This window comes from Triturus cristatus, chromosome 3_2, assembly GCF_964204655.1.
Source record: "Triturus cristatus chromosome 3_2, aTriCri1.1, whole genome shotgun sequence".
Lineage (NCBI taxonomy): Eukaryota > Metazoa > Chordata > Amphibia > Caudata > Salamandridae > Triturus > Triturus cristatus.
The window spans coordinates 84,630,675-84,656,097 of NC_140584.1; the positions used below are offsets into that span (position 1 = coordinate 84,630,675).

The following is a 25,423-nucleotide window of genomic DNA, read 5'->3' on the forward strand; positions in this document are numbered from 1 at the left end:
TAAATAGTTAGGGCACAAGAAGAAAGAATCTGTGTGCACCAAAACGTCACCCACCGGTGACCCTCCCAAAGGCACTGTGGGGTTGGAGGCTGTCCCTGGAAGCTGTAAGGGGTACACTTAGACCTCCTTAGTCTTCATATGTGAGATGAAAAGTGAACCAATGGCCCACTGGCCTGACAGTATGGAAAAATACAGGCAGTGGCCAGGAATCAATGGGATTAAAGTCCAGCTCCAGAGGAATACAGGTGCCAGCATCACCATGGTTATGGGTCAGCTTGCTTCCCCGTGACAGACCATACCAGATGAGGTGCACCAGATAGTAAGCTCTGACAATGTTATAAAATCACACCAATAGTAATGGTAGACTTTGAATGAGGAGGGGTTACAAGTCTATAGAAAATACCTGTGTCCCCTCTCATCCCAGTAGAGCGTCTGCTGGGCAGTGACCTCAAAACATCTACCTGGGCAGAGATGGAGAGAAGAACTCATGCAGCAATGCTTGGTCTCACTGAGTGTGTTTGTGTCCCAGCAAGAGGACATAAGTCCTTAAGATAACACCAAGGTACCTTGGAGCCTGGAACCACGGCTCAAGGCTCTAGTGGCAAGCGGAAGGGCAGAAAGTCTGGCAAGGCCACTTCCCAGTGTACCCAGACCTAGTGGAAAGTAATAGTGCCTTAAGAGGAGGCTGCATCTCTAAGAGATTTGTCTGACATGGAAGAAATTCAGGGAGCAGGAGGGCGCTTCAGAGCGCACATCAGCCAGGGACAAAAGACATGCCGACCTGTTGAAGGCCTGAGACAACTGGCTCCCCTCTGATAGCTTAGCACAAAAGCAGTCAGGCTTAACTTAGAGGGAATGTACAAAGTACACGAACAGTAACAAAGTGAAAGCAAAACACAAGAAAAATTCTCAAACTAATTTAGAGAAATAGAGTACATTTTAATGAACAAAATTATACCAGAACTACAAAGATCCTATCAGAAGAACCAGAGATATTACATTTCAAGGATTTAGGTAGGTATAGTGCATAAAGGCACAAGTGCCAATCACGGTCATCTAGTTGTGCTAGACCGGTGGAAAGTCACAAGTTCAGGCTGACTGCAATGAAGCATGGGCTGAATACAGGGACCAGGATAGTCCCACTGAAAAAATTACCTTCTCAAAGTCTGGCGCAAATTGTTCTGTTTGCGGTGGAGAAGGCCATGAGGAGCAGGGAAAGCGCTGTATTTGGTCATCGCACGCAGAGCAGGCCTGGCATCGTAGATGTTCATCGCTGTTGTGTGAAGTTCCGATCGGGTGTCGCGGACGGTCATTGCTGGACCTTCCAATGATAGTCATCATGGTCTGTTATTGGTGTAGCACTAAGAGTCAAGTTCACTGGAGCTTCACATTGGTGGTTGTCCTGGGCATCAGATTTTTGGCACGAAGGGGCAAGATTGCGATTGCCAAGAGCCCAACACTTTAGGATTTCCCCTTTTCATGAAGAGGAGGGAAGTCTGCTGCGAGCCATGGGTACATAACTTAGGAAGGCACCTCTTGGAGATCAGGCACTCACTGTAGCAGACACCATCAGGGTTCAGGGAGGTCCACTTGGAGGTCCAGGCAGGTAAAGTGCAGCAGTTCAGCTGTGCAGCAGCTACTGGGAGGCCTCTGGAGCTTGTTGTGTCCCTTTAGCTCAGAACAGGAGTCACTCAGGTAAGCTTACAATTAAGGGAGCAGGTACGGTCTTCCTTCTCAGAGAGCAGGGCAGGCCTTAAGCAGGAGGGTAGACCACTGGGGGACAAGGTAGGCCTCAGGCAGCAGGGCAGTCCTCTTGGGAACAAGGCAGTCCTTTTTCTGTAATGTCCACAGGTCCAAGAGGGTACTGAGGACGTGTTCTGAGGGTCTAATATTTATACCTGGCATCAGCCTTTAAAGTGGGTAGGGGGCTTCCATTTACTACCTCCACATCTGGTATTTAATTTTCTTTCCTTCCACTTCAAGACTTCAAGAAGTCTGTGATGACAAACTATTAGTGTCAGGGTTTTTTTTGTATGCTGAAGGCAGGTCCCTTTAAAGTGCAAGAAGGGCAGTGAACAGCTCTGCCCCAGACACCCTGGCAGAATGGCCCATCCTGCTCACATCTAGTCCCAATTGTGTCACTGTCTGGAAGGAATACACAAAGTCTAACAGCAGAACCATTCACAATCATGTGAGCCAGGACACTGGCCGAAGATACAAGTGGTTAGGGCAAGACAATGCAAACTTTCTAAAAGTGACATTTTTCAGAATTGTGGCTTGAAATCCAACTGTACCATTGAAGATAATTTGAAATTCAAATTCATTTTTGTCTAAACATGACATTTCTACCTGCTCTCAATCAAAGTTAGCACTTATAAAATGCAATAAAGCAACCCAATGTAAGTCAATAGGAGAGGTGGTCTTACAGTAGTGAAAAACGAATTCAGGAGTTTTTCACCATAAGGACATGAAAAATGTCAACCAACATGCCCTACGTTTTAATCACAGGGCAGCCTGCCCTATGAGCTTTCAGGCATACCTTAGGAATGACATATGTGTATTAAAAAGGAAGGCTTAAGCCTGGCAAAAAGTCTATTTTGCAAAGTCAAAAACAGAGTTTAGAACTGCACTGCACGCTGCAGTGGCAAGCCTGAGACAAGTATTGAAGTACCAAGTTAATTGGCGACTCAGTTAGTGCTGCAGACCCACTAGTAGGATTTTACAGGCCCTGGGTACATGCAGTACTATATACTAGAGACCTACAGGTAAAATAAATGTGTCAATGGTGTGCAGGCCAATTTTACTAAATTTTAGGGGGAGAGCAGTAGCACTTTAGTACTTGTCATCAGTGTTTAAGTGCACAGCTCTCTTAAAGTAAAAAAACAAATTCAGCAAAGTAGGAGTGGTAAAGGCACAATGTTTGGGGGTGACCCTTTAGAGATGGTCAGATCCACCATGAAGTAAATAAGAAATTAATCATTTTGGCTCAGTGGACAAATATGGAACATTGCATGAGTGGCATGTATCATACTATGACAATCTTGCTCTAATATAGGGACAGGAATGTTCTTAACAAGGAAGCCGATGATCTCAGGCTCAAGGTAGGTGATAGGCTGTAAGGTCTCCCCTGCTTTTTAAAACAAATATGAATATGCCCCGGGGAGGGTGGTCCGCAAGGCCCCTCCATACTACTGAAATTAGTGCCGGGGAGGTGGCGGTGCCTGGATTGGAAGGGTCCGCGAGGCCCCCCTATATTGTTTAAATTAGCCCCTGGGAGGTGATGGTCCCATGGGCAGGAGACTGGGAGGTCCCCCCATAAGTGACAATAGCCCTGGGCAAGTGGTGGTCCCTGGGACTGTGGGGGGGGGGGTCCAGTGCTTTGATAAATGTAAAAATGATGTATTTGTATAGCGTGCAGCTACCCGGAGGCATCCCGGCGCTTGTACTCATACCGCTGTGGAACTCTTCCTGGCTTTTCCTATGAGATGTCCACTCCTGGGCACCCCAAGGTGAAAGCCAGGCATCCTTTGCGCTGTGGGGGCCGTTGTGGAGATTAAGCAAGCTATTGCCCAGAGTTGCAGAGTGGGACCCATGATTAGAATAGACACCGAGGCGAGAATTCACAGGTCCGGGGAATTTAAGTCCAAGAGCCGCCGAGGCGGGAATTGAACCCTGGTCCAGGCCAGACTTCTGCATCAGGGTCTGCCGCTCTAACCATTGAGCCACACTTCTCCACGATAATCCCTAGGAGGGGGCCCCGTGTGCCCCCCTCCTAAATTTATCTTATGCCTATGGGACCTAAGCCACCTATTTTAAAGTTCGAGCGGGAGCCTGGGCTTGCTTTAAAAAAACAAAAATTGCCTCGCATTCGCAAATATCCCAATTTTGCAGCAATTAAAATATATATATATATTTATGCCTTGTGGGGGTCCCAGGGGACCCCACAACCATGGCTTGGGGGTCAGGGTATGCCTAACCTGCCCCCTTTTCTTTATTTTCAGTTTTGTTTGGGGGACTTGGTGAAGCTGAGCCCCAAGATGGCTGCCAGCACTTCCTGGCTGAAGTGTTGGCAGTCAATCAGAGCGGTGCATATCACCGCACATGCTTGTTATTTTTCACAAAGGCTTTGCGACCAGAGATGTATCGTCAACTTATCCTAATGTCTTTCGTAGACTTCGTTTACATACGGTCACTATGTATTTATATTTACTCCAAATGTAACTCATGTAATTGCTGTCATGCAAATTCCGTCAAGTTCCCTCATACTTTCGGGTTAAGTTCGGGCTATACAAAACTTGGTAAATTAAGAAAAATAAATACATTGCTGTGGCGATTCTTTTATAATTAGCGTTAAGCGACATATTTATAGCATTTCCAAGTTGTATCTAATGAATCCGGAATTTTAATAATTGATTTGTGCAATTTCACATCTCCACCTTATACTTAAGAAAAACCAATAAATTAAATTGGTATTTGTTTTTCGAACCCTACATATGTTATTATGTAAGATTTTTTTATCATTGATACCTTTCACGGTTGTTGTTAATCTTGTGGTGTGTTGTGAGTTGGTTTAAATTATTTTATGAAGGCCTAAATGTCATTTTAATAAATATTTGATATTTGCCTACTTTGTGGTTTTGCAATAAGTTTTATGAAACCGTATCGGAGATTTATGACGTTTATTTTGTTAGTTGGATTTCTTTGTGGGCAGCCTATGAGTTACCTTAAACGTATAGTACAAAACATTTGATGGTCTTTTTCATTCAACAGGGAGTTCACCTTCGCAAGAATCACGTACAGAACCTCCGACCCCAGGTAAGGGATAAGAAATACTTGCATGGTTCACTATAATGACAAGAATATGCCTAAAAATGCGTTCACTCAGGCTGTCTGCTTTCAAACCAGTGACCTCTCCGCTGTGCTTGTTTTCACCTTCATCTGCGGACCACTCTAGCCTTTAGGCTCCTACCCCTTAATCTGTGAGATGTACCTCTTTGCTCCCTTTCTGTATACCTATTTTACTTTATCGCTCTTACTTTTTCTTTATATCTTTCTCTGAGGTGCCTTTATGTTTCTGGCTTCCTATACCTTCAAAAGTCTCCTCTTAATTTCAGGCCCCATTAGATCAATTGTCCAGTACAGCATTACTATTGTAGCTGCACTTACAGCACAGACCAGGTTTACCAACAGACCCGTCAAGAGGAACTAGATTTTCTCAAGTCCTCTGCAGTCTCTATACAGGTCTGAAGGTTGTTCTCATAATCAGCTGTGCATGGGCAGCGATGCTTGGCTGACTCTACATGCCGTCTGATACTACTTGTCCTTAAGCAGTAGGGTGTCTTCTTCCTAGATTGTGATGGCGAAGTAGTTCCATTTAGCCTCAAGCAAAAATGTATTACGAAAAACGAAATCTCACAAATTTCACAGTTCATGCAGGTGAGTGGTTCAGGCAGAAAATGTCCTACAGGAACTATAAAACTGGGGCCAAAATATGGTTTATCCTCAAAGCAGTCTCCTTTTGGTATCATACTTCACTTTGGTACACGCGCTATGCCCTCCTGTTCAGTTTTCATGCAAGTTTCCAGGGAAGTACATTTCGTGCAATACATATATTTTGCAAACTTTTCAGAAAGTGTTATGAAATTTAGCAAAAAAATGTATTGCACAAGTTTGCTAGGTCCTAGTGCTGCTATTGTAAGTGAATGCTTGGTCTATATGTATGTTTCGTATTTGCACCCTTGAGCCCAACAGTGAGTCTGTGGCAGAGGGCATAGTACTGGTGATGAAGGGCATGGTAAGACTACTAAAGATCATATTTGATATCGGTGCACATGCATCAAAATAGGCAATTGCGATTCTATAATTGAGATTTTTAAGGAATAGCAATTATAGAATTGCAATTGCCTATGTATGTAGGAATTGCAAAACAAAAATTGCGAATCCAACACATTCCTTAATTGCGAGTCGCAAATTGCGAGTCGCAATTAAGGAATGGCTTCCCATTCATTCCTATGGGCCTATAGGCTCATAGGAATGAATGGGAATTGCATGCGCAATTTGCGAGTACCCAATAGGTGCGCAAGCAATTTCAAGGGTGCCAAAAGGACACCCTGTTGCACCCCTGAAATTTCCATTTTACCACATGTTGCGCACACACATGCCCCAAGGGCATGTGTGTGTGTAAAAGTGCATTTTTCAAAGAAATCGCAAATTACCATCAATTTGAGATTGACGGTAATTTGCAATATCGCACATTTTTTAAGTTAATGCATTGCATTTAAGGAATCGCAATTTGTGATTCCTTAAATGCAACTGCAATTTAAGAAATCGCAATTTTTGCGATTACTTAAAAAGCGTTTTTTGCATTTGGGATGATGCATCCCAAATGGTAAAATAAAGGTCGCAAAGGGGCAGATTCAGTGAATCTGCCCATTTGCGACCGTTTTTTAGGTTGATGCATGTGGCCCTATATCCCATACAGAGTATTTCATTCTGAATATCACAGCTGATATACAATTTCCCCCTTACTCTTTTAGAAGAAAGTAAGCTCCGAACTCTCTTGCCTCAAGTGCAGGGGGAGTTTATTCCATTCAGATGGACCTAGAATGAAAAATGAGCGCCCATCAGTCATTACCCTCTTCACTCGCCAAGGCCTGATTTGAGGACCGGAGATTCTTAGTGGGGCTGTAGAAATGGACTCGACAAGCCAAGTAACTTGGACTAGTGTTCTGTAGAGTGAGAAAAGTCAGCCGCAGTATTTTGAACAGGATTCTCTTCCTTACAAGGAGCCAGTGCAAAGAATGAAAGTGCTTATAAAATCCTGGCATTCCCAGGAATATTCAATAAAAGTCGTGCCGCAGTATTCTGTACCACCTGAAGCTTATGAATGGCGTAGTCCGTAAGTCCAAGATATAATGTGTTGTCATAATCTAAGCGGGAGGTAATGAGAGCCTGGATAACAGTTTTCCTTGCAGGAAGAGACAGAAAAAATTGACACTTTTTAAATGCCCATAGAAACTCAAAACACATTCCAACCACCGAGCTGATTTGAGATTGAAAAGTGAATCGATTAGCAAACTTAACTCCTAAGTTCTTGGCCACCTCTGTACAAGAAGCTGGCGGAGGGGCTGCATTTGGCCAGCATGCCAACCTGTTGGTAGGAACCGGGGTGCCAAAAAAGAGTATTTCTGTCCTATCAGTGTTATACATCAGCTGTTTCTGATGCATCCAGTCAAGCTTAGCAGTTAGGCAAGAATTGAATGATTCAAAGACAAGATTTTCACAAGCCGCAAAGGAGCAGATAATTTGGGTATCATCTGCATATGATATGATCTTGGCGCGAAATGACTTAACCAAAGAGGCGAGAAGGGTAAGATAGATATTGAACAAAGTGAGGCTAAGGGTGGAGCAAAAGCAAAAAAGGAGTTAACCATCCTTCCTGTTCTCTATTGCCTAAAAAGTAAACCACTTAAGGGCCAGCCCCTTTACTCCAATTCTCAGAAGGCGGTCCAATAAAGAAGGTAGGGGGTACCTATGATCCCAGGTCACCCAAGGTCACTATTACAAAGTATTTAGAGGGAAATGATATGCCCAAATAGTATCATATTATGCAAGGGATCTCAGGATGATAATGGTGGGTGGCCATCAGAGGGGATCCTTATTGTGGGAACTAGTTCCATTAGTGGGGTGGGTTAAGCTGCTGACACTGGAAGATGATTTGGCAGTCATATTCACATATGAAGGAGGCACTCATTGAGCTGTTTGGTCTAATCTCTGAAGAGTAAAGACAGAATGTTAGAAATATACTCAAGGGTACAATTCATATATGAATGGACTTTGTGGATGCTTCTGTGAAGTTACAGGAAGGCTGGATAAAAGGTAGCCAGGCAGATACCTAAGAGGCGCTCTACACTTTAGTTATAAAAGACCACATACCTACAAATTGTAGCTCAGAGAAGTTACTCAAGTATCTGATGGATTATTAATGATGTAGTCCTAGAGAGCTCGTGAAAAGAGATATTAATTGGGTACACAATAGGATGCCCAAAAAGTCCCAAGGTGGTGATCACAAGAAAGGATGGCAGTCCCCCTTCAGGGGAAAGACGGGGTCAAAAGTAAAAAGTCAGAAACTCCCAAGGAATCCCCTAAAGATGCCCAGGGGGAGCCCAGAGCCACATCCCATTCAAAGGGGAGAGGGTACCTGGGAAAGAATTTTGATGTTACAAAGGCTAGTGGTGGGCTACGACTGTAAATAGTTAGGGCACAAGAAGAGAGAATCTGTGTGCACCAAAACGTCACCCACCGGTGACCCTCCCAAAGGCACTGTGGGGTTGGAGGCTGTCCCTGGAAGCTGTAAGGGGTACACTTAGACCTCCTTAGTCTTCATATGTGAGATGAAAAGTGAACCAATGGCCCACTGGCCTGACAGTATGGAAAAATACAGGCAGTGGCCAGGAATCAATGGGATTAAAGTCCAGCTCCAGAGGAATACAGGTGCCAGCATCACCATGGTTATGGGTCAGCTTGCTTCCCCGTGACAGACCATACCAGATGAGGTGCACCAGATAGTAAGCTCTGACAATGTTATAAAATCACACCAATAGTAATGGTAGACTTTGAATGAGGAGGGGTTACAAGTCTATAGAAAATACCTGTGTCCCCTCTCATCCCAGTAGAGCGTCTGCTGGGCAGTGACCTCAAAACATCTACCTGGGCAGAGATGGAGAGAAGGACTCATGCAGCAATGCTTGGTCTCACTGAGTGTGTTTGTGTCCCAGCAAGAGGACATAAGTCCTTAAGATAACACCAAGGTACCTTGGAGCCTGGAACCACGGCTCAAGGCTCTAGTGGCAAGCGGAGGGGCAGAAAGTCTGGCAAGGCCACTTCCCAGTGTACCCAGACCTAGTGGAAAGTAATAGTGCCTTAAGAGGAGGCTGCATCTCTAAGAGATTTGTCTGACATGGAAGAAATTCAGGGAGCAGGAGGGCGCTTCAGAGCGCACATCAGCCAGGGACAAAAGACATGTCGACCTGTTGAAGGCCTGAGACAACTGGCTCCCCTCTGATAGCTTAGCACAAAAGCAGTCAGGCTTAACTTAGAGGGAATGTACAAAGTACACAAACAGTAACAAAGTGAAAGCAAAACACAAGAAAAATTCTCAAACTAATTTAGAAAAATAGAGTACATTTTAATGAACAAAATTATACCAGAACTACAAAGATCCTATCAGAAGAACCAGAGATATTACATTTCAAGGAATTAGGTAGGTATAGTGCATAAAGGCACAAGTGCCAATCACGGTCATCTAGTTGTGCTAGACCGGTGGAAAGTCACAAGTTCAGGCTGACTGCAATGGAGCATGGGCTGAATACAGGGACCAGGATAGTCCCACTGAAAAAATTACCTTCTCAAAGTCTGGCGCAAATTGTTCTGTTTGCGGTGGAGAAGGCCATGAGGAGCAGGGAAAGCGCTGTATTTGGTCATCCATATAGCACGCAGAGCAGGCCTGGCATCGTAGATGTTCATCGCTGTTGTGTGAAGGTGTCGCGGACGGTTATTGCTGGACCTTCCAATGATAGTCATCATGGTCTGTTATTGGTGTAGCACTAAGAGTCAAGTTCACTGGAGCTTCACATTGGTGGTTGTCCTGGGCATCAGATTTTTGACACGAAGGGGCAAGATTGCGATTGCCAAGAGCCCAACACTTTAGGATTTCCCCTTTTCATGAAGAGGAGGGAAGTCTGCTGCGAGCCATGGGTACATAACTTAGGAAGGCACCTCTTGGAGATCAGGCACTCACTGTAGCAGACACCATCAGGGTTCAGGGAGGTCCACTTGGAGGTCCCGGCAGGTAAAGTGCAGCAGTTCAGCTGTGCAGCAGCTACTGGGAGGCCTCTGGAGCTTGTTGTGTCCCTTTAGCTCAGAACAGGAGTCACTCAGGTAAGCTTACAATTAAGGGAGCAGGTACGGTCTTCCTTCTCAGAGAGCAGGGCAGGCCTTAAGCAGGAGGGTAGACCACTGGGGGACAAGGTAGGCCTCAGGCAGCAGGGCAGTCCTCTTGGGAACAAGGCAGTCCTTTTTCTGTAATGTCCACAGGTCCAAGAGGGTACTGAGGACGTGTTCTGAGGGTCTAATATTTATACCTGGCATCAGCCTTTAAAGTGGGTAGGGGGCTTCCATTTACTACCTCCACATCTGGTATTTAATTTTCTTTCCTTCCACTTCAAGACTTCAAGAAGTCTGTGATGACAAACTATTAGTGTCAGGTTATTTTTTGTATGCTGAAGGCAGGTCCCTTTAAAGTGCAAGAAGGGCAGTGAACAGCTCTGCCCCAGTCACCCTGGCAGAATGGCCCATCCTGCTCACATCTAGTCCCAATTGTGTCACTGTCTGGAAGGAATACACAAAGTCTAACAGCAGAACCATTCACAATCGTGTGAGCCAGGACACTGGCCGAAGATACAAGTGGTTAGGGCAAGACAATGCAAACTTTCTAAAAGTGACATTTTTCAGAATTGTGGCTTGAAATCCAACTGTACCATTGAAGATAATTTGAAATTCAAATTCATTTTTGTCTAAACATGACATTTCTACCTGCTCTCAATCAAAGTTAGCACTTATAAAATGCAATAAAGCAACCCAATGTAAGTCAATAGGAGAGGTGGTCTTACAGTAGTGAAAAACGAATTCAGGAGTTTTTCACCATAAGGACATGAAAAATGTCAACCAACATGCCCTACGTTTTAATCACAGGGCAGCCTGCCCTATGAGCTTTCATGCATACCTTAGGAATGACATATGTGTATTAAAAAGGAAGGCTTAAGCCTGGCAAAAAGTCTATTTTGCAAAGTCAAAAACAGAGTTTAGAACTGCACTGCACGCTGCAGTGGCAAGCCTGAGACAAGTATTGAAGTACCAAGTTAATTGGCGACTCAGTTAGTGCTGCAGACCCACTAGTAGGATTTTACAGGCCCTGGGTACATGCAGTACTATATACTAGAGACCTACAGGTAAAATAAATGTGTCAATGGTGTGCAGGCCAATTTTACTAAATTTTAGGGGGAGAGCAGTAGCACTTTAGTACTTGTCATCAGTGTTTAAGTGCACAGCTCTCTTAAAGTAAAAAAACAAATTCAGCAAAGTAGGAGTGGTAAAGGCACAATGTTTGGGGTTGACCCTTTAGAGATGGTCAGATCCACCATGAAGTAAATAAGAAATTAATCATTTTGGCTCAGTGGACAAATATGGAACATTGCATGAGTGGCATGTATCATACTATGACAATCTTGCTCTAATATAGGGACAGGAATGTTCTTAACAAGGAAGCCGATGATCTCAGGCTCAAGGTAGGTGATAGGCTGTAAGGTCTCCCCTGCTTTTTAAAACAAATATGAATATGCCCCGGGGAGGGTGGTCCGCAAGGCCCCTCCATACTACTGAAATTAGTGCCGGGGAGGTGGCGGTGCCTGGATTGGAAGGGTCCGCGAGGCCCCCCTATATTGTTTAAATTAGCCCCTGGGAGGTGATGGTCCCATGGGCAGGAGACTGGGAGGTCCCCCCATAAGTGACAATAGCCCTGGGCAGGTGGTGGTCCCTGGGACTGTGGGGGGGGGTCCAGTGCTTTGATAAATGTAAAAATGATGTATTTGTATAGCGTGCAGCTACCCGGAGGCATCCCGGCGCTTGTACTCATACCGCTGTGGAACTCTTCCTGGCTTTTCCTATGAGATGTCCACTCCTGGGCACCCCAAGGTGAAAGCCAGGCATCCTTTGCGCTGTGGGGGCCGTTGTGGAGATTAAGCAAGCTATTGCCCAGAGTTGCAGAGTGGGACCCATGATTAGAATAGACACCGAGGCGAGAATTCACAGGTCCGGGGAATTTAAGTCCAAGAGCCGCCGAGGCGGGAATTGAACCCTGGTCCAGGCCAGACTTCTGCATCAGGGTCTGCCGCTCTAACCATTGAGCCACACTTCTCCACGATAATCCCTAGGAGGGGGCCCCGTGTGCCCCCCTCCTAAATTTATCTTATGCCTATGGGACCTAAGCCACCTATTTTAAAGTTCGAGCGGGAGCCTGGGCTTGCTTTAAAAAAACAAAAATTGCCTCGCATTCGCAAATATCCCAATTTTGCAGCAATTAAAATATATATATATATTTATGCCTTGTGGGGGTCCCAGGGGACCCCACAACCATGGCTTGGGGGTCAGGGTATGCCTAACCTGCCCCCTTTTCTTTATTTTCAGTTTTGTTTGGGGGACTTGGTGAAGCTGAGCCCCAAGATGGCTGCCAGCACTTCCTGGCTGAAGTGTTGGCAGTCAATCAGAGCGGTGCATATCACCGCACATGCTTGTTATTTTTCACAAAGGCTTTGCGACCAGAGATGTATCGTCAACTTATCCTAATGTCTTTCGTAGACTTCGTTTACATACGGTCACTATGTATTTATATTTACTCCAAATGTAACTCATGTAATTGCTGTCATGCAAATTCCGTCAAGCTCCCTCATACTTTCGGGTTAAGTTCGGGCTATACAAAACTTGGTAAATTAAGAAAAATAAATACATTGCTGTGGCGATTCTTTTATAATTAGCGTTAAGCGACATGTTTATAGCATTTCCAAGTTGTATCTAATGAATCCGGAATTTTAATAATTGATTTGTGCAATTTCACATCTCCACCTTATACTTAAGAAAAACCAATAAATTAAATTGGTATTTGTTTTTCGAACCCTACATATGTTATTATGTAAGATTTTTTTATCATTGATACCTTTCACGGTTGTTGTTAATCTTGTGGTGTGTTGTGAGTTGGTTTAAATTATTTTATGAAGGCCTAAATGTCATTTTAATAAATATTTGATATTTGCCTACTTTGTGGTTTTGCAATAAGTTTTATGAAACCGTTTCGGAGATTTATGACGTTTATTTTGTTAGTTGGATTTCTTTGTGGGCAGCCTATGAGTTACCTTAAACGTATAGTACAAAACATTTGATGGTCTTTTTCATTCAACAGGGAGTTCACCTTCGCAAGAATCACGTACAGAACCTCCGACCCCAGGTAAGGGATAAGAAATACTTGCATGGTTCACTATAATGACAAGAATATGCCTAAAAATGCGTTCACTCAGGCTGTCTGCTTTCAAACCAGTGACCTCTCCGCTGTGCTTGTTTTCACCTTCATCTGCGGACCACTCTAGCCGTTAGGCTCCTACCCCTTAATCTGTGAGATGTACCTCTTTGCTCCCTTTCTGTATACCTATTTTACTTTATCGCTCTTACTTTTTCTTTATATCTTTCTCTGAGGTGCCTTTATGTTTCTGGCTTCCTATACCTTCAAAAGTCTCCTCTTCATTTCAGGCCCCATTAGATCAATTGTCCAGTACAGCATTACTATGGTAGCTGCACTTACAGCACAGACCAGGTTTACCAACAGACCCGTCAAGAGGAACTAGATTTTCTCAAGTCCTCTGCAGTCTCTATACAGGTCTGAAGGTTGTTCTCATAATCAGCTGTGCATGGGCAGCGATGCTTGGCTGACTCTACATGCCGTCTGATACTACTTGTCCTTAAGCAGTAGGGTGTCTTCTTCCTAGATTGTGATGGCGAAGTAGTTCCATTTAGCCTCAAGCAAAAATGTATTACGAAAAACGAAATCTCACAAATTTCACAGTTCATGCAGGTGAGTGGTTCAGGCAGAAAATGTCCTACAGGAACTATAAAACTGGGGCCAAAATATGGTTTATCCTCAAAGCAGTCTCCTTTTGGTATCATACTTCACTTTGGTACACGCGCTATGCCCTCCTGTTCAGTTTTCATGCAAGTTTCCAGGGAAGTACATTTCGTGCAATACATATATTTTGCAAACTTTTCAGAAAGTGTTATGAAATTTAGCAAAAAAATGTATTGCACAAGTTTGCTAGGTCCTAGTGCTGCTATTGTAAGTGAATGCTTGGTCTATATGTATGTTTCGTATTTGCACCCTTGAGCCCAACAGTGAGTCTGTGGCAGAGGGCATAGTACTGGTGATGAAGGGCATGGTAAGACTACTAAAGATCATATTTGATATCGGTGCACATGCATCAAAATTAGGGGTGGGCGGAATTTGCGGAATTAACCTTCGCAAATTATCGCGAGAATGTTTAAAATTATCGCAAACAAGCAGAAATATCGCGAAGATGCGGAAGTTTTTTTCCGGCATGTTCGCGAGATTTTCTGCATGGTTGCGGGTCGCCAACTTACCCATGTGGTTGCTTGCGGGCGCGGCCATCTTGTTTTGAGTTGTTCTCGCGGTGCATGATCGCGAGAAGAAAGACGTGATCGCGCGACGCATGACGTCACTGCGGGCGTGAACTGTCGCGAGACAGCGCAAATGGCTAAAAACAATACAACATCTCATGGAGAACGCGACCGGATCAAGAAAACTTGTCGGCGAACGCAGGGATTCAGGTAAGGCGATCGCGCGCGCGCGAGAATGTATCATTTTACAGCGCGAGCAAGAAACAAATTATCGCCAAGCTGCGGAAACCGGAATTTTTGACATTTTCGCGCTCTCCGCGGAACGCAAAAATGTCAAATTATCGCAATTTCCGCGAACGGAACGAAATTTTTGCCCAGGCCTAATCAAAATAGGCAATTGCGATTCTATAATTGAGATTTTTAAGGAATAGCAATTATAGAATTGCAATTGCCTATGTATGTAGGAATTGCAAAACAAAAATTGCGAATCCAACACATTCCTTAATTGCGAGTCGCAAATTGCGAGTCGCAATTAAGGAATGGCTTCCCATTCATTCCTATGGGCCTATAGGCTCATAGGAATGAATGGGAATTGCATGCGCAATTTGCGAGTACCCAATAGGTGCGCAAGCAATTTCAAGGGTGCCAAAAGGACACCCTGTTGCACCCCTGAAATTTCCATTTTACCACATGTTGCGCACACACATGCCCCAAGGGCATGTGTGTGTGTAAAAGTGCATTTTTCAAAGAAATCGCAAATTACCATCAATTTGAGATTGACGGTAATTTGCAATATCGCACATTTTTTAAGTTAATGCATTGCATTTAAGGAATCGCAATTTGTGATTCCTTAAATGCAACTGCAATTTAAGAAATCGCAATTTTTGCGATTACTTAAAAAGCGTTTTTTGCATTTGGGATGATGCATCCCAAATGGTAAAATAAAGGTCGCAAAGGGGCAGATTCAGTGAATCTGCCCATTTGCGACCGTTTTTTAGGTTGATGCATGTGGCCCTATATCCCATACAGAGTATTTCATTCTGAATATCACAGCTGATATACAATTTCCCCCTTACTCTTTTAGAAGAAAGTAAGCTCCGAACTCTCTTGCCTCAAGTGCAGGGGGAGTTTATTCCATTCAGATGGACCTAGAATGAAAAATGAGCGCCCATCAGTCATTACCCTCTTCACTCGCCAAGGCCTGATTTGAGGACCGGAGATTCTTAGTGGGGCTGTAGAAATGGACTCGACAAGCCAAGTAACTTGGACTAGTGTTCTGTAGAGTGAGAAAAGTCAGCCGCAGTATTTTGAACAGGATTCTCTTCCTTACAAGGAGCCAGTGCAAAGAATGAAAGTGCTTATAAAATCCTGGCATTCCCAGGAATATTCAATAAAAGTCGTGCCGCAGTATTCTGTACCACCTGAAGCTTATGAATGGCGTAGTCCGTAAGTCCAAGATATAATGTGTTGTCATAATCTAAGCGGGAGGTAATGAGAGCCTGGATAACAGTTTTCCTTGCAGGAAGAGACAGAAAAAATTGACACTTTTTAAATGCCCATAGAAACTCAAAACACATTCCAACCACCGAGCTGATTTGAGATTGAAAAGTGAATCGATTAGCAAACTTAACTCCTAAGTTCTTGGCCACCTCTGTACAAGAAGCTGGCGGAGGGGCTGCATTTGGCCAGCATGCCAACCTGTTGGTAGGAACCGGGGTGCCAAAAAAGAGTATTTCTGTCCTATCAGTGTTATACATCAGCTGTTTCTGATGCATCCAGTCAAGCTTAGCAGTTAGGCAAGAATTGAATGATTCAAAGACAAGATTTTCACAAGCCGCAAAGGAGCAGATAATTTGGGTATCATCTGCATATGATATGATCTTGGCGCGAAATGACTTAACCAAAGAGGCGAGAAGGGTAAGATAGATATTGAACAAAGTGAGGCTAAGGGTGGAGCAAAAGCAAAAAAGGAGTTAACCATCCTTCCTGTTCTCTATTGCCTAAAAAGTAAACCACTTAAGGGCCAGCCCCTTTACTCCAATTCTCAGAAGGCGGTCCAATAAAGAAGGTAGGGGGTACCTATGATCCCAGGTCACCCAAGGTCACTATTACAAAGTATTTAGAGGGAAATGATATGCCCAAATAGTATCATATTATGCAAGGGATCTCAGGATGATAATGGTGGGTGGCCATCAGAGGGGATCCTTATTGTGGGAACTAGTTCCATTAGTGGGGTGGGTTAAGCTGCTGACACTGGAAGATGATTTGGCAGTCATATTCACATATGAAGGAGGCACTCATTGAGCTGTTTGGTCTAATCTCTGAAGAGTAAAGACAGAATGTTAGAAATATACTCAAGGGTACAATTCATATATGAATGGACTTTGTGGATGCTTCTGTGAAGTTACAGGAAGGCTGGATAAAAGGTAGCCAGGCAGATACCTAAGAGGCGCTCTACACTTTAGTTATAAAAGACCACATACCTACAAATTGTAGCTCAGAGAAGTTACTCAAGTATCTGATGGATTATTAATGATGTAGTCCTAGAGAGCTCGTGAAAAGAGATATTAATTGGGTACACAATAGGATGCCCAAAAAGTCCCAAGGTGGTGATCACAAGAAAGGATGGCAGTCCCCCTTCAGGGGAAAGACGGGGTCAAAAGTAAAAAGTCAGAAACTCCCAAGGAATCCCCTAAAGATGCCCAGGGGGAGCCCAGAGCCACATCCCATTCAAAGGGGAGAGGGTACCTGGGAAAGAATTTTGATGTTACAAAGGCTAGTGGTGGGCTACGACTGTAAATAGTTAGGGCACAAGAAGAGAGAATCTGTGTGCACCAAAACGTCACCCACCGGTGACCCTCCCAAAGGCACTGTGGGGTTGGAGGCTGTCCCTGGAAGCTGTAAGGGGTACACTTAGACCTCCTTAGTCTTCATATGTGAGATGAAAAGTGAACCAATGGCCCACTGGCCTGACAGTATGGAAAAATACAGGCAGTGGCCAGGAATCAATGGGATTAAAGTCCAGCTCCAGAGGAATACAGGTGCCAGCATCACCATGGTTATGGGTCAGCTTGCTTCCCCGTGACAGACCATACCAGATGAGGTGCACCAGATAGTAAGCTCTGACAATGTTATAAAATCACACCAATTGTAATGGTAGACTTTGAATGAGGAGGGGTTACAAGTCTATAGAAAATACCTGTGTCCCCTCTCATCCCAGTAGAGCGTCTGCTGGGCAGTGACCTCAAAACATCTACCTGGGCAGAGATGGAGAGAAGGACTCATGCAGCAATGCTTGGTCTCACTGAGTGTGTTTGTGTCCCAGCAAGAGGACATAAGTCCTTAAGATAACACCAAGGTACCTTGGAGCCTGGAACCACGGCTCAAGGCTCTAGTGGCAAGCGGAGGGGCAGAAAGTCTGGCAAGGCCACTTCCCAGTGTACCCAGACCTAGTGGAAAGTAATAGTGCCTTAAGAGGAGGCTGCATCTCTAAGAGATTTGTCTGACATGGAAGAAATTCAGGGAGCAGGAGGGCGCTTCAGAGCGCACATCAGCCAGGGACAAAAGACATGTCGACCTGTTGAAGGCCTGAGACAACTGGCTCCCCTCTGATAGCTTAGCACAAAAGCAGTCAGGCTTAACTTAGAGGGAATGTACAAAGTACACAAACAGTAACAAAGTGAAAGCAAAACACAAGAAAAATTCTCAAACTAATTTAGAAAAATAGAGTACATTTTAATGAACAAAATTATACCAGAACTACAAAGATCCTATCAGAAGAACCAGAGATATTACATTTCAAGGAATTAGGTAGGTATAGTGCATAAAGGCACAAGTGCCAATCACGGTCATCTAGTTGTGCTAGACCGGTGGAAAGTCACAAGTTCAGGCTGACTGCAATGGAGCATGGGCTGAATACAGGGACCAGGATAGTCCCACTGAAAAAATTACCTTCTCAAAGTCTGGCGCAAATTGTTCTGTTTGCGGTGGAGAAGGCCATGAGGAGCAGGGAAAGCGCTGTATTTGGTCATCCATATAGCACGCAGAGCAGGCCTGGCATCGTAGATGTTCATCGCTGTTGTGTGAAGGTGTCGCGGACGGTTATTGCTGGACCTTCCAATGATAGTCATCATGGTCTGTTATTGGTGTAGCACTAAGAGTCAAGTTCACTGGAGCTTCACATTGGTGGTTGTCCTGGGCATCAGATTTTTGACACGAAGGGGCAAGATTGCGATTGCCAAGAGCCCAACACTTTAGGATTTCCCCTTTTCATGAAGAGGAGGGAAGTCTGCTGCGAGCCATGGGTACATAACTTAGGAAGGCACCTCTTGGAGATCAGGCACTCACTGTAGCAGACACCATCAGGGTTCAGGGAGGTCCACTTGGAGGTCCCGGCAGGTAAAGTGCAGCAGTTCAGCTGTGCAGCAGCTACTGGGAGGCCTCTGGAGCTTGTTGTGTCCCTTTAGCTCAGAACAGGAGTCACTCAGGTAAGCTTACAATTAAGGGAGCAGGTACGGTCTTCCTTCTCAGAGAGCAGGGCAGGCCTTAAGCAGGAGGGTAGACCACTGGGGGACAAGGTAGGCCTCAGGCAGCAGGGCAGTCCTCTTGGGAACAAGGCAGTCCTTTTTCTGTAATGACCACAGGTCCAAGAGGGTACTGAGGACGTGTTCTGAGGGTCTAATATTTATACCTGGCATCAGCCTTTAAAGTGGGTAGGGGGCTTCCATTTACTACCTCCACATCTGGTATTTAATTTTCTTTCCTTCCACTTCAAGACTTCAAGAAGTCTGTGATGACAAACTATTAGTGTCAGGTTATTTTTTGTATGCTGAAGGCAGGTCCCTTTAAAGTGCAAGAAGGGCAGTGAACAGCTCTGCCCCAGACACCCTGGCAGAATGGCCCATCCTGCTCACATCTAGTCCCAATTGTGTCACTGTCTGGAAGGAATACACAAAGTCTTAACAGCAGAACCATTCACAATCGTGTGAGCCAGGACACTGGCCGAAGATACAAGTGGTTAGGGCAAGACAATGCAAACTTTCTAAAAGTGACATTTTTCAGAATTGTGGCTTGAAATCCAACTGTACCATTGAAGATAATTTGAAATTCAAATTCATTTTTGTCTAAACATGACATTTCTACCTGCTCTCAATCAAAGTTAGCACTTATAAAATGCAATAAAGCAACCCAATGTAAGTCAATAGGAGAGGTGGTCTTACAGTAGTGAAAAACGAATTCAGGAGTTTTTCACCATAAGGACATGAAAAATGTCAACCAACATGCCCTACGTTTTAATCACAGGGCAGCCTGCCCTATGAGCTTTCATGCATACCTTAGGAATGACATATGTGTATTAAAAAGGAAGGCTTAAGCCTGGCAAAAAGTCTATTTTGCAAAGTCAAAAACAGAGTTTAGAACTGCACTGCACGCTGCAGTGGCAAGCCTGAGACAAGTATTGAAGTACCAAGTTAATTGGCGACTCAGTTAGTGCTGCAGACCCACTAGTAGGATTTTACAGGCCCTGGGTACATGCAGTACTATATACTAGAGACCTACAGGTAAAATAAATGTGTCAATGGTGTGCAGGCCAATTTTACTAAATTTTAGGGGGAGAGCAGTAGCACTTTAGTACTTGTCATCAGTGTTTAAGTGCACAGCTCTCTTAAAGTAAAAAAACAAATTCAGCAAAGTAGGAGTGGTAAAGGCACAATGTTTGGGGGTGACCCTTTAGAGATGGTCAGATCCACCATGAAGTAAATAAGAAATTAATCATTTTGGCTCAGTGGACAAATATGGAACATTGCATGAGTGGCATGTATCATACTATGACAATCTTGCTCTAATATAGGGACGGGAATGTTCTTAACAAGGAAGCCGATGATCTCAGGCTCAAGGTAGGTGATAGGCTGTAAGGTCTCCCCTGCTTTTTAAAACAAATATGAATATGCCCCGGGGAGGGTGGTCCGCAAGGCCCCTCCATACTACTGAAATTAGTGCCGGGGAGGTGGCGGTGCCTGGATTGGAAGGGTCCGCGAGGCCCCCCTATATTGTTTAAATTAGCCCCTGGGAGGTGATGGTCCCATGGGCAGGAGACTGGGAGGTCCCCCCATAAGTGACAATAGCCCTGGGCAGGTGGTGGTCCCTGGGACTGTGGGGGGGGGGGGGTCCAGTGCTTTGATAAATGTAAAAATGATGTATTTGTATAGCGTGCAGCTACCCGGAGGCATCCCGGCGCTTGTACTCATACCGCTGTGGAACTCTTCCTGGCTTTTCCTATGAGATGTCCACTCCTGGGCACCCCAAGGTGAAAGCCAGGCATCCTTTGCGCTGTGGGGGCCGTTGTGGAGATTAAGCAAGCTATTGCCCAGAGTTGCAGAGTGGGACCCATGATTAGAATAGACACCGAGGCGAGAATTCACAGGTCCGGGGAATTTAAGTCCAAGAGCCGCCGAGGCGGGAATTGAACCCTGGTCCAGGCCAGACTTCTGCATCAGGGTCTGCCGCTCTAACCATTGAGCCACACTTCTCCACGATAATCCCTAGGAGGGGGCCCCGTGTGCCCCCCTCCTAAATTTATCTTATGCCTATGGGACCTAAGCCACCTATTTTAAAGTTCGAGCGGGAGCCTGGGCTTGCTTTAAAAAAACAAAAATTGCCTCGCATTCGCAAATATCCCAATTTTGCAGCAATTAAAATATATATATATATTTATGCCTTGTGGGGGTCCCAGGGGACCCCACAACCATGGCTTGGGGGTCAGGGTATGCCTAACCTGCCCCCTTTTCTTTATTTTCAGTTTTGTTTGGGGGACTTGGTGAAGCTGAGCCCCAAGATGGCTGCCAGCACTTCCTGGCTGAAGTGTTGGCAGTCAATCAGAGCGGTGCATATCACCGCACATGCTTGTTATTTTTCACAAAGGCTTTGCGACCAGAGATGTATCGTCAACTTATCCTAATGTCTTTCGTAGACTTCGTTTACATACGGTCACTATGTATTTATATTTACTCCAAATGTAACTCATGTAATTGCTGTCATGCAAATTCCGTCAAGCTCCCTCATACTTTCGGGTTAAGTTCGGGCTATACAAAACTTGGTAAATTAAGAAAAATAAATACATTGCTGTGGCGATTCTTTTATAATTAGCGTTAAGCGACATATTTATAGCATTTCCAAGTTGTATCTAATGAATCCGGAATTTTAATAATTGATTTGTGCAATTTCACATCTCCACCTTATACTTAAGAAAAACCAATAAATTAAATTGGTATTTGTTTTTCGAACCCTACATATGTTATTATGTAAGATTTTTTTATCATTGATACCTTTCACGGTTGTTGTTAATCTTGTGGTGTGTTGTGAGTTGGTTTAAATTATTTTATGAAGGCCTAAATGTCATTTTAATAAATATTTGATATTTGCCTACTTTGTGGTTTTGCAATAAGTTTTATGAAACCGTTTCGGAGATTTATGACGTTTATTTTGTTAGTTGGATTTCTTTGTGGGCAGCCTATGAGTTACCTTAAACGTATAGTACAAAACATTTGATGGTCTTTTTCATTCAACAGGGAGTTCACCTTCGCAAGAATCACGTACAGAACCTCCGACCCCAGGTAAGGGATAAGAAATACTTGCATGGTTCACTATAATGACAAGAATATGCCTAAAAATGCGTTCACTCAGGCTGTCTGCTTTCAAACCAGTGACCTCTCCGCTGTGCTTGTTTTCACCTTCATCTGCGGACCACTCTAGCCTTTAGGCTCCTACCCCTTAATCTGTGAGATGTACCTCTTTGCTCCCTTTCTGTATACCTATTTTACTTTATCGCTCTTACTTTTTCTTTATATCTTTCTCTGAGGTGCCTTTATGTTTCTGGCTTCCTATACCTTCAAAAGTCTCCTCTTCATTTCAGGCCCCATTAGATCAATTGTCCAGTACAGCATTACTATGGTAGCTGCACTTACAGCACAGACCAGGTTTACCAACAGACCCGTCAAGAGGAACTAGATTTTCTCAAGTCCTCTGCAGTCTCTATACAGGTCTGAAGGTTGTTCTCATAATCAGCTGTGCATGGGCAGCGATGCTTGGCTGACTCTACATGCCGTCTGATACTACTTGTCCTTAAGCAGTAGGGTGTCTTCTTCCTAGATTGTGATGGCGAAGTAGTTCCATTTAGCCTCAAGCAAAAATGTATTACGAAAAACGAAATCTCACAAATTTCACAGTTCATGCAGGTGAGTGGTTCAGGCAGAAAATGTCCTACAGGAACTATAAAACTGGGGCCAAAATATGGTTTATCCTCAAAGCAGTCTCCTTTTGGTATCATACTTCACTTTGGTACACGCGCTATGCCCTCCTGTTCAGTTTTCATGCAAGTTTCCAGGGAAGTACATTTCGTGCAATACATATATTTTGCAAACTTTTCAGAAAGTGTTATGAAATTTAGCAAAAAAATGTATTGCACAAGTTTGCAAGGTCCTAGTGCTGCTATTGTAAGTGAATGCTTGGTCTATATGTATGTTTCGTATTTGCACCCTTGAGCCCAACAGTGAGTCTGTGGCAGAGGGCATAGTACTGGTGATGAAGGGCATGGTAAGACTACTAAAGATCATATTAGATATAGGTGCACATGCATCAAAATAGGCAATTGCGATTCTATAATTGAGATTTTTAAGGAATAGCAATTATAGAATTGCAATTGCCTATGTATGTAGGAATTGCAAAACAAAAATTGCGAATCCAACACATTCCTTAATTGCGAGTCGCAAATTGCGAGTCGCAATTAAGGAATGGCTTCCCATTCATTCCTATGGGCCTATAGGCTCATAGGAATGAATGGGAATTGCATGCGCAATTTGCGAGTACCCAATAGGTGCGCAAGCAATTTCAAGGGTGCCAAAAGGACACCCTGTTGCACCCCTGAAATTTCCATTTTACCACATGTTGCGCACACACATGCCCCAAGGGCATGTGTGTGTGTAAAAGTGCATTTTTCAAAGAAATCGCAAATTACCATCAATTTGAGATTGACGGTAATTTGCAATATCGCACATTTTTTAAGTTAATGCATTGCATTTAAGGAATCGCAATTTGTGATTCCTTAAATGCAACTGCAATTTAAGAAATCGCAATTTTTGCGATTACTTAAAAAGCGTTTTTTGCATTTGGGATGATGCATCCCAAATGGTAAAATAAAGGTTGCAAAGGGGCAGATTCAGTGAATCTGCCCATTTGCGACCGTTTTTTAGGTTGATGCATGTGGCCCTATATCCCATACAGAGTATTTCATTCTGAATATCACAGCTGATATACAATTTCCCCCTTACTCTTTTAGAAGAAAGTAAGCTCCGAACTCTCTTGCCTCAAGTGCAGGGGGAGTTTATTCCATTCAGATGGACCTAGAATGAAAAATGAGCGCCCATCAGTCATTACCCTCTTCACTCGCCAAGGCCTGATTTGAGGACCGGAGATTCTTAGTGGGGCTGTAGAAATGGACTCGACAAGCCAAGTAACTTGGACTAGTGTTCTGTAGAGTGAGAAAAGTCAGCCGCAGTATTTTGAACAGGATTCTCTTCCTTACAAGGAGCCAGTGCAAAGAATGAAAGTGCTTATAAAATCCTGGCATTCCCAGGAATATTCAATAAAAGTCGTGCCGCAGTATTCTGTACCACCTGAAGCTTATGAATGGCGTAGTCCGTAAGTCCAAGATATAATGTGTTGTCATAATCTAAGCGGGAGGTAATGAGAGCCTGGATAACAGTTTTCCTTGCAGGAAGAGACAGAAAAAATTGACACTTTTTAAATGCCCATAGAAACTCAAAACACATTCCAACCACCGAGCTGATTTGAGATTGAAAAGTGAATCGATTAGCAAACTTAACTCCTAAGTTCTTGGCCACCTCTGTACAAGAAGCTGGCGGAGGGGCTGCATTTGGCCAGCATGCCAACCTGTTGGTAGGAACCGGGGTGCCAAAAAAGAGTATTTCTGTCCTATCAGTGTTATACATCAGCTGTTTCTGATGCATCCAGTCAAGCTTAGCAGTTAGGCAAGAATTGAATGATTCAAATCAAAATCAAAAAATCACTTTATTCGGTTTTGCGAAGAAGACCATAAAAGTTCATAGAAATACATTTCATACATTAGTTCAATTTAAAAAGACTGTTAAAAAATCATGAGTTTAAAATGCATTTTGTAAAATCATTAAAAGAAGAGGTTAGACTCTTACTACCAACCCTTGTAGTCTCTTCATACATTTGATTTTCAGAGATTAGACCTATGGCGTATGCAAAATTTCAAAAAACGTACAGTTGCTTTTGCTATCAATTCATTTTCCAGATATTGTAACGCCAGGTAGGCTGGGCGACATTGGCGTAGACCCCAATATTTAAATATGGGCAATAGCCATTGTCTGCGGGGTGCCTCAAAAAATGTACAAAATAAGACTGTATGTATTGTCGACTGCTTTGATTGGGAGTCACAAGGGCACAATGACATTTTTGATGACCAATCATTTTGTGTGGGAAAGCAGACCATTAAGTGGAACATGTTGAACCTGAAGCGTGTCAGAAGTAGTTTTTCAAATTGGGTCATGTTATACAGCAAATAAGGTTCAATGGATGATACTGTTTGGACTAATAGACTTTGTTGTACAGAGGATTTATGGATTTCTTTTAGCAGACGTGTTTGGTGCAGGTGTGATAGACATGCTTTCCTCAGATCTTTTTTGGAAATACTGTATAAAGATGATGGATCTGTAAAATAATGACTGTGTCCCATATCTGTAAGAAAGGCTTTTACATAGGCTGTCCATTTCATCCGCCCGTAGTGCTCCAGCGTCTGAATGTCTTGAATGATGAGTCTGGTTAAATTGCATTGTTCAGTGACCCAAATTCTTCTCCAGAGCATTATAGGTTGTGTTCTTATAATGTCCTCTAGGTGGTCTATGCCCAGCTCTTCGTGACAGGCGTATGTTGAAGAATTTTTCGGCAGCCCCAATAAGAATCTTAAAAAGGCATTTTCTATTTTTTGTAATTCAGTCACGTTTGCGTAGCCCCATATCCCTGCCCCATAGATAGCAGTACTGACACATTTTGCCTTGTAGATTTTTAAGGTTTCTAGAGGTGGCTTGTGGCCCAGTTTTTGGACAAATGTTCTCAAGGCCGCTGTTGTTTTTAGAAATGATAGTTTTCT

The 25,423-nt window shown here is 43.8% G+C and overlaps 1 protein-coding gene across 21 annotated transcripts in view; it reads left to right on the plus strand.

Annotated features, from left to right (window-relative positions):
* Positions 1–25,423, plus strand: part of MUC13 (mucin 13, cell surface associated) — a 772,367-nt gene that overhangs the window by 235,882 nt on the left and 511,062 nt on the right. For 7 of the 21 annotated variants that reach the window (XM_085647277.1, XM_085647280.1, XM_085647281.1 and 4 more), the window contains 3 exons: positions 4,771–4,815; positions 13,013–13,057; positions 21,801–21,845. The exons of 1 other annotated variant lie outside the window; for it this stretch is intronic. In XM_085647277.1, the coding sequence (XP_085503403.1) occupies positions 4,771–4,815; positions 13,013–13,057; positions 21,801–21,845 (135 nt within the window). The remainder of the gene's footprint in view (positions 1–4,770; positions 4,816–13,012; positions 13,058–21,800; positions 21,846–25,423) is intronic. 13 more of the 21 variants (XM_085647278.1, XM_085647285.1, XM_085647297.1 and 10 more) reach the window with 6 other exon arrangements.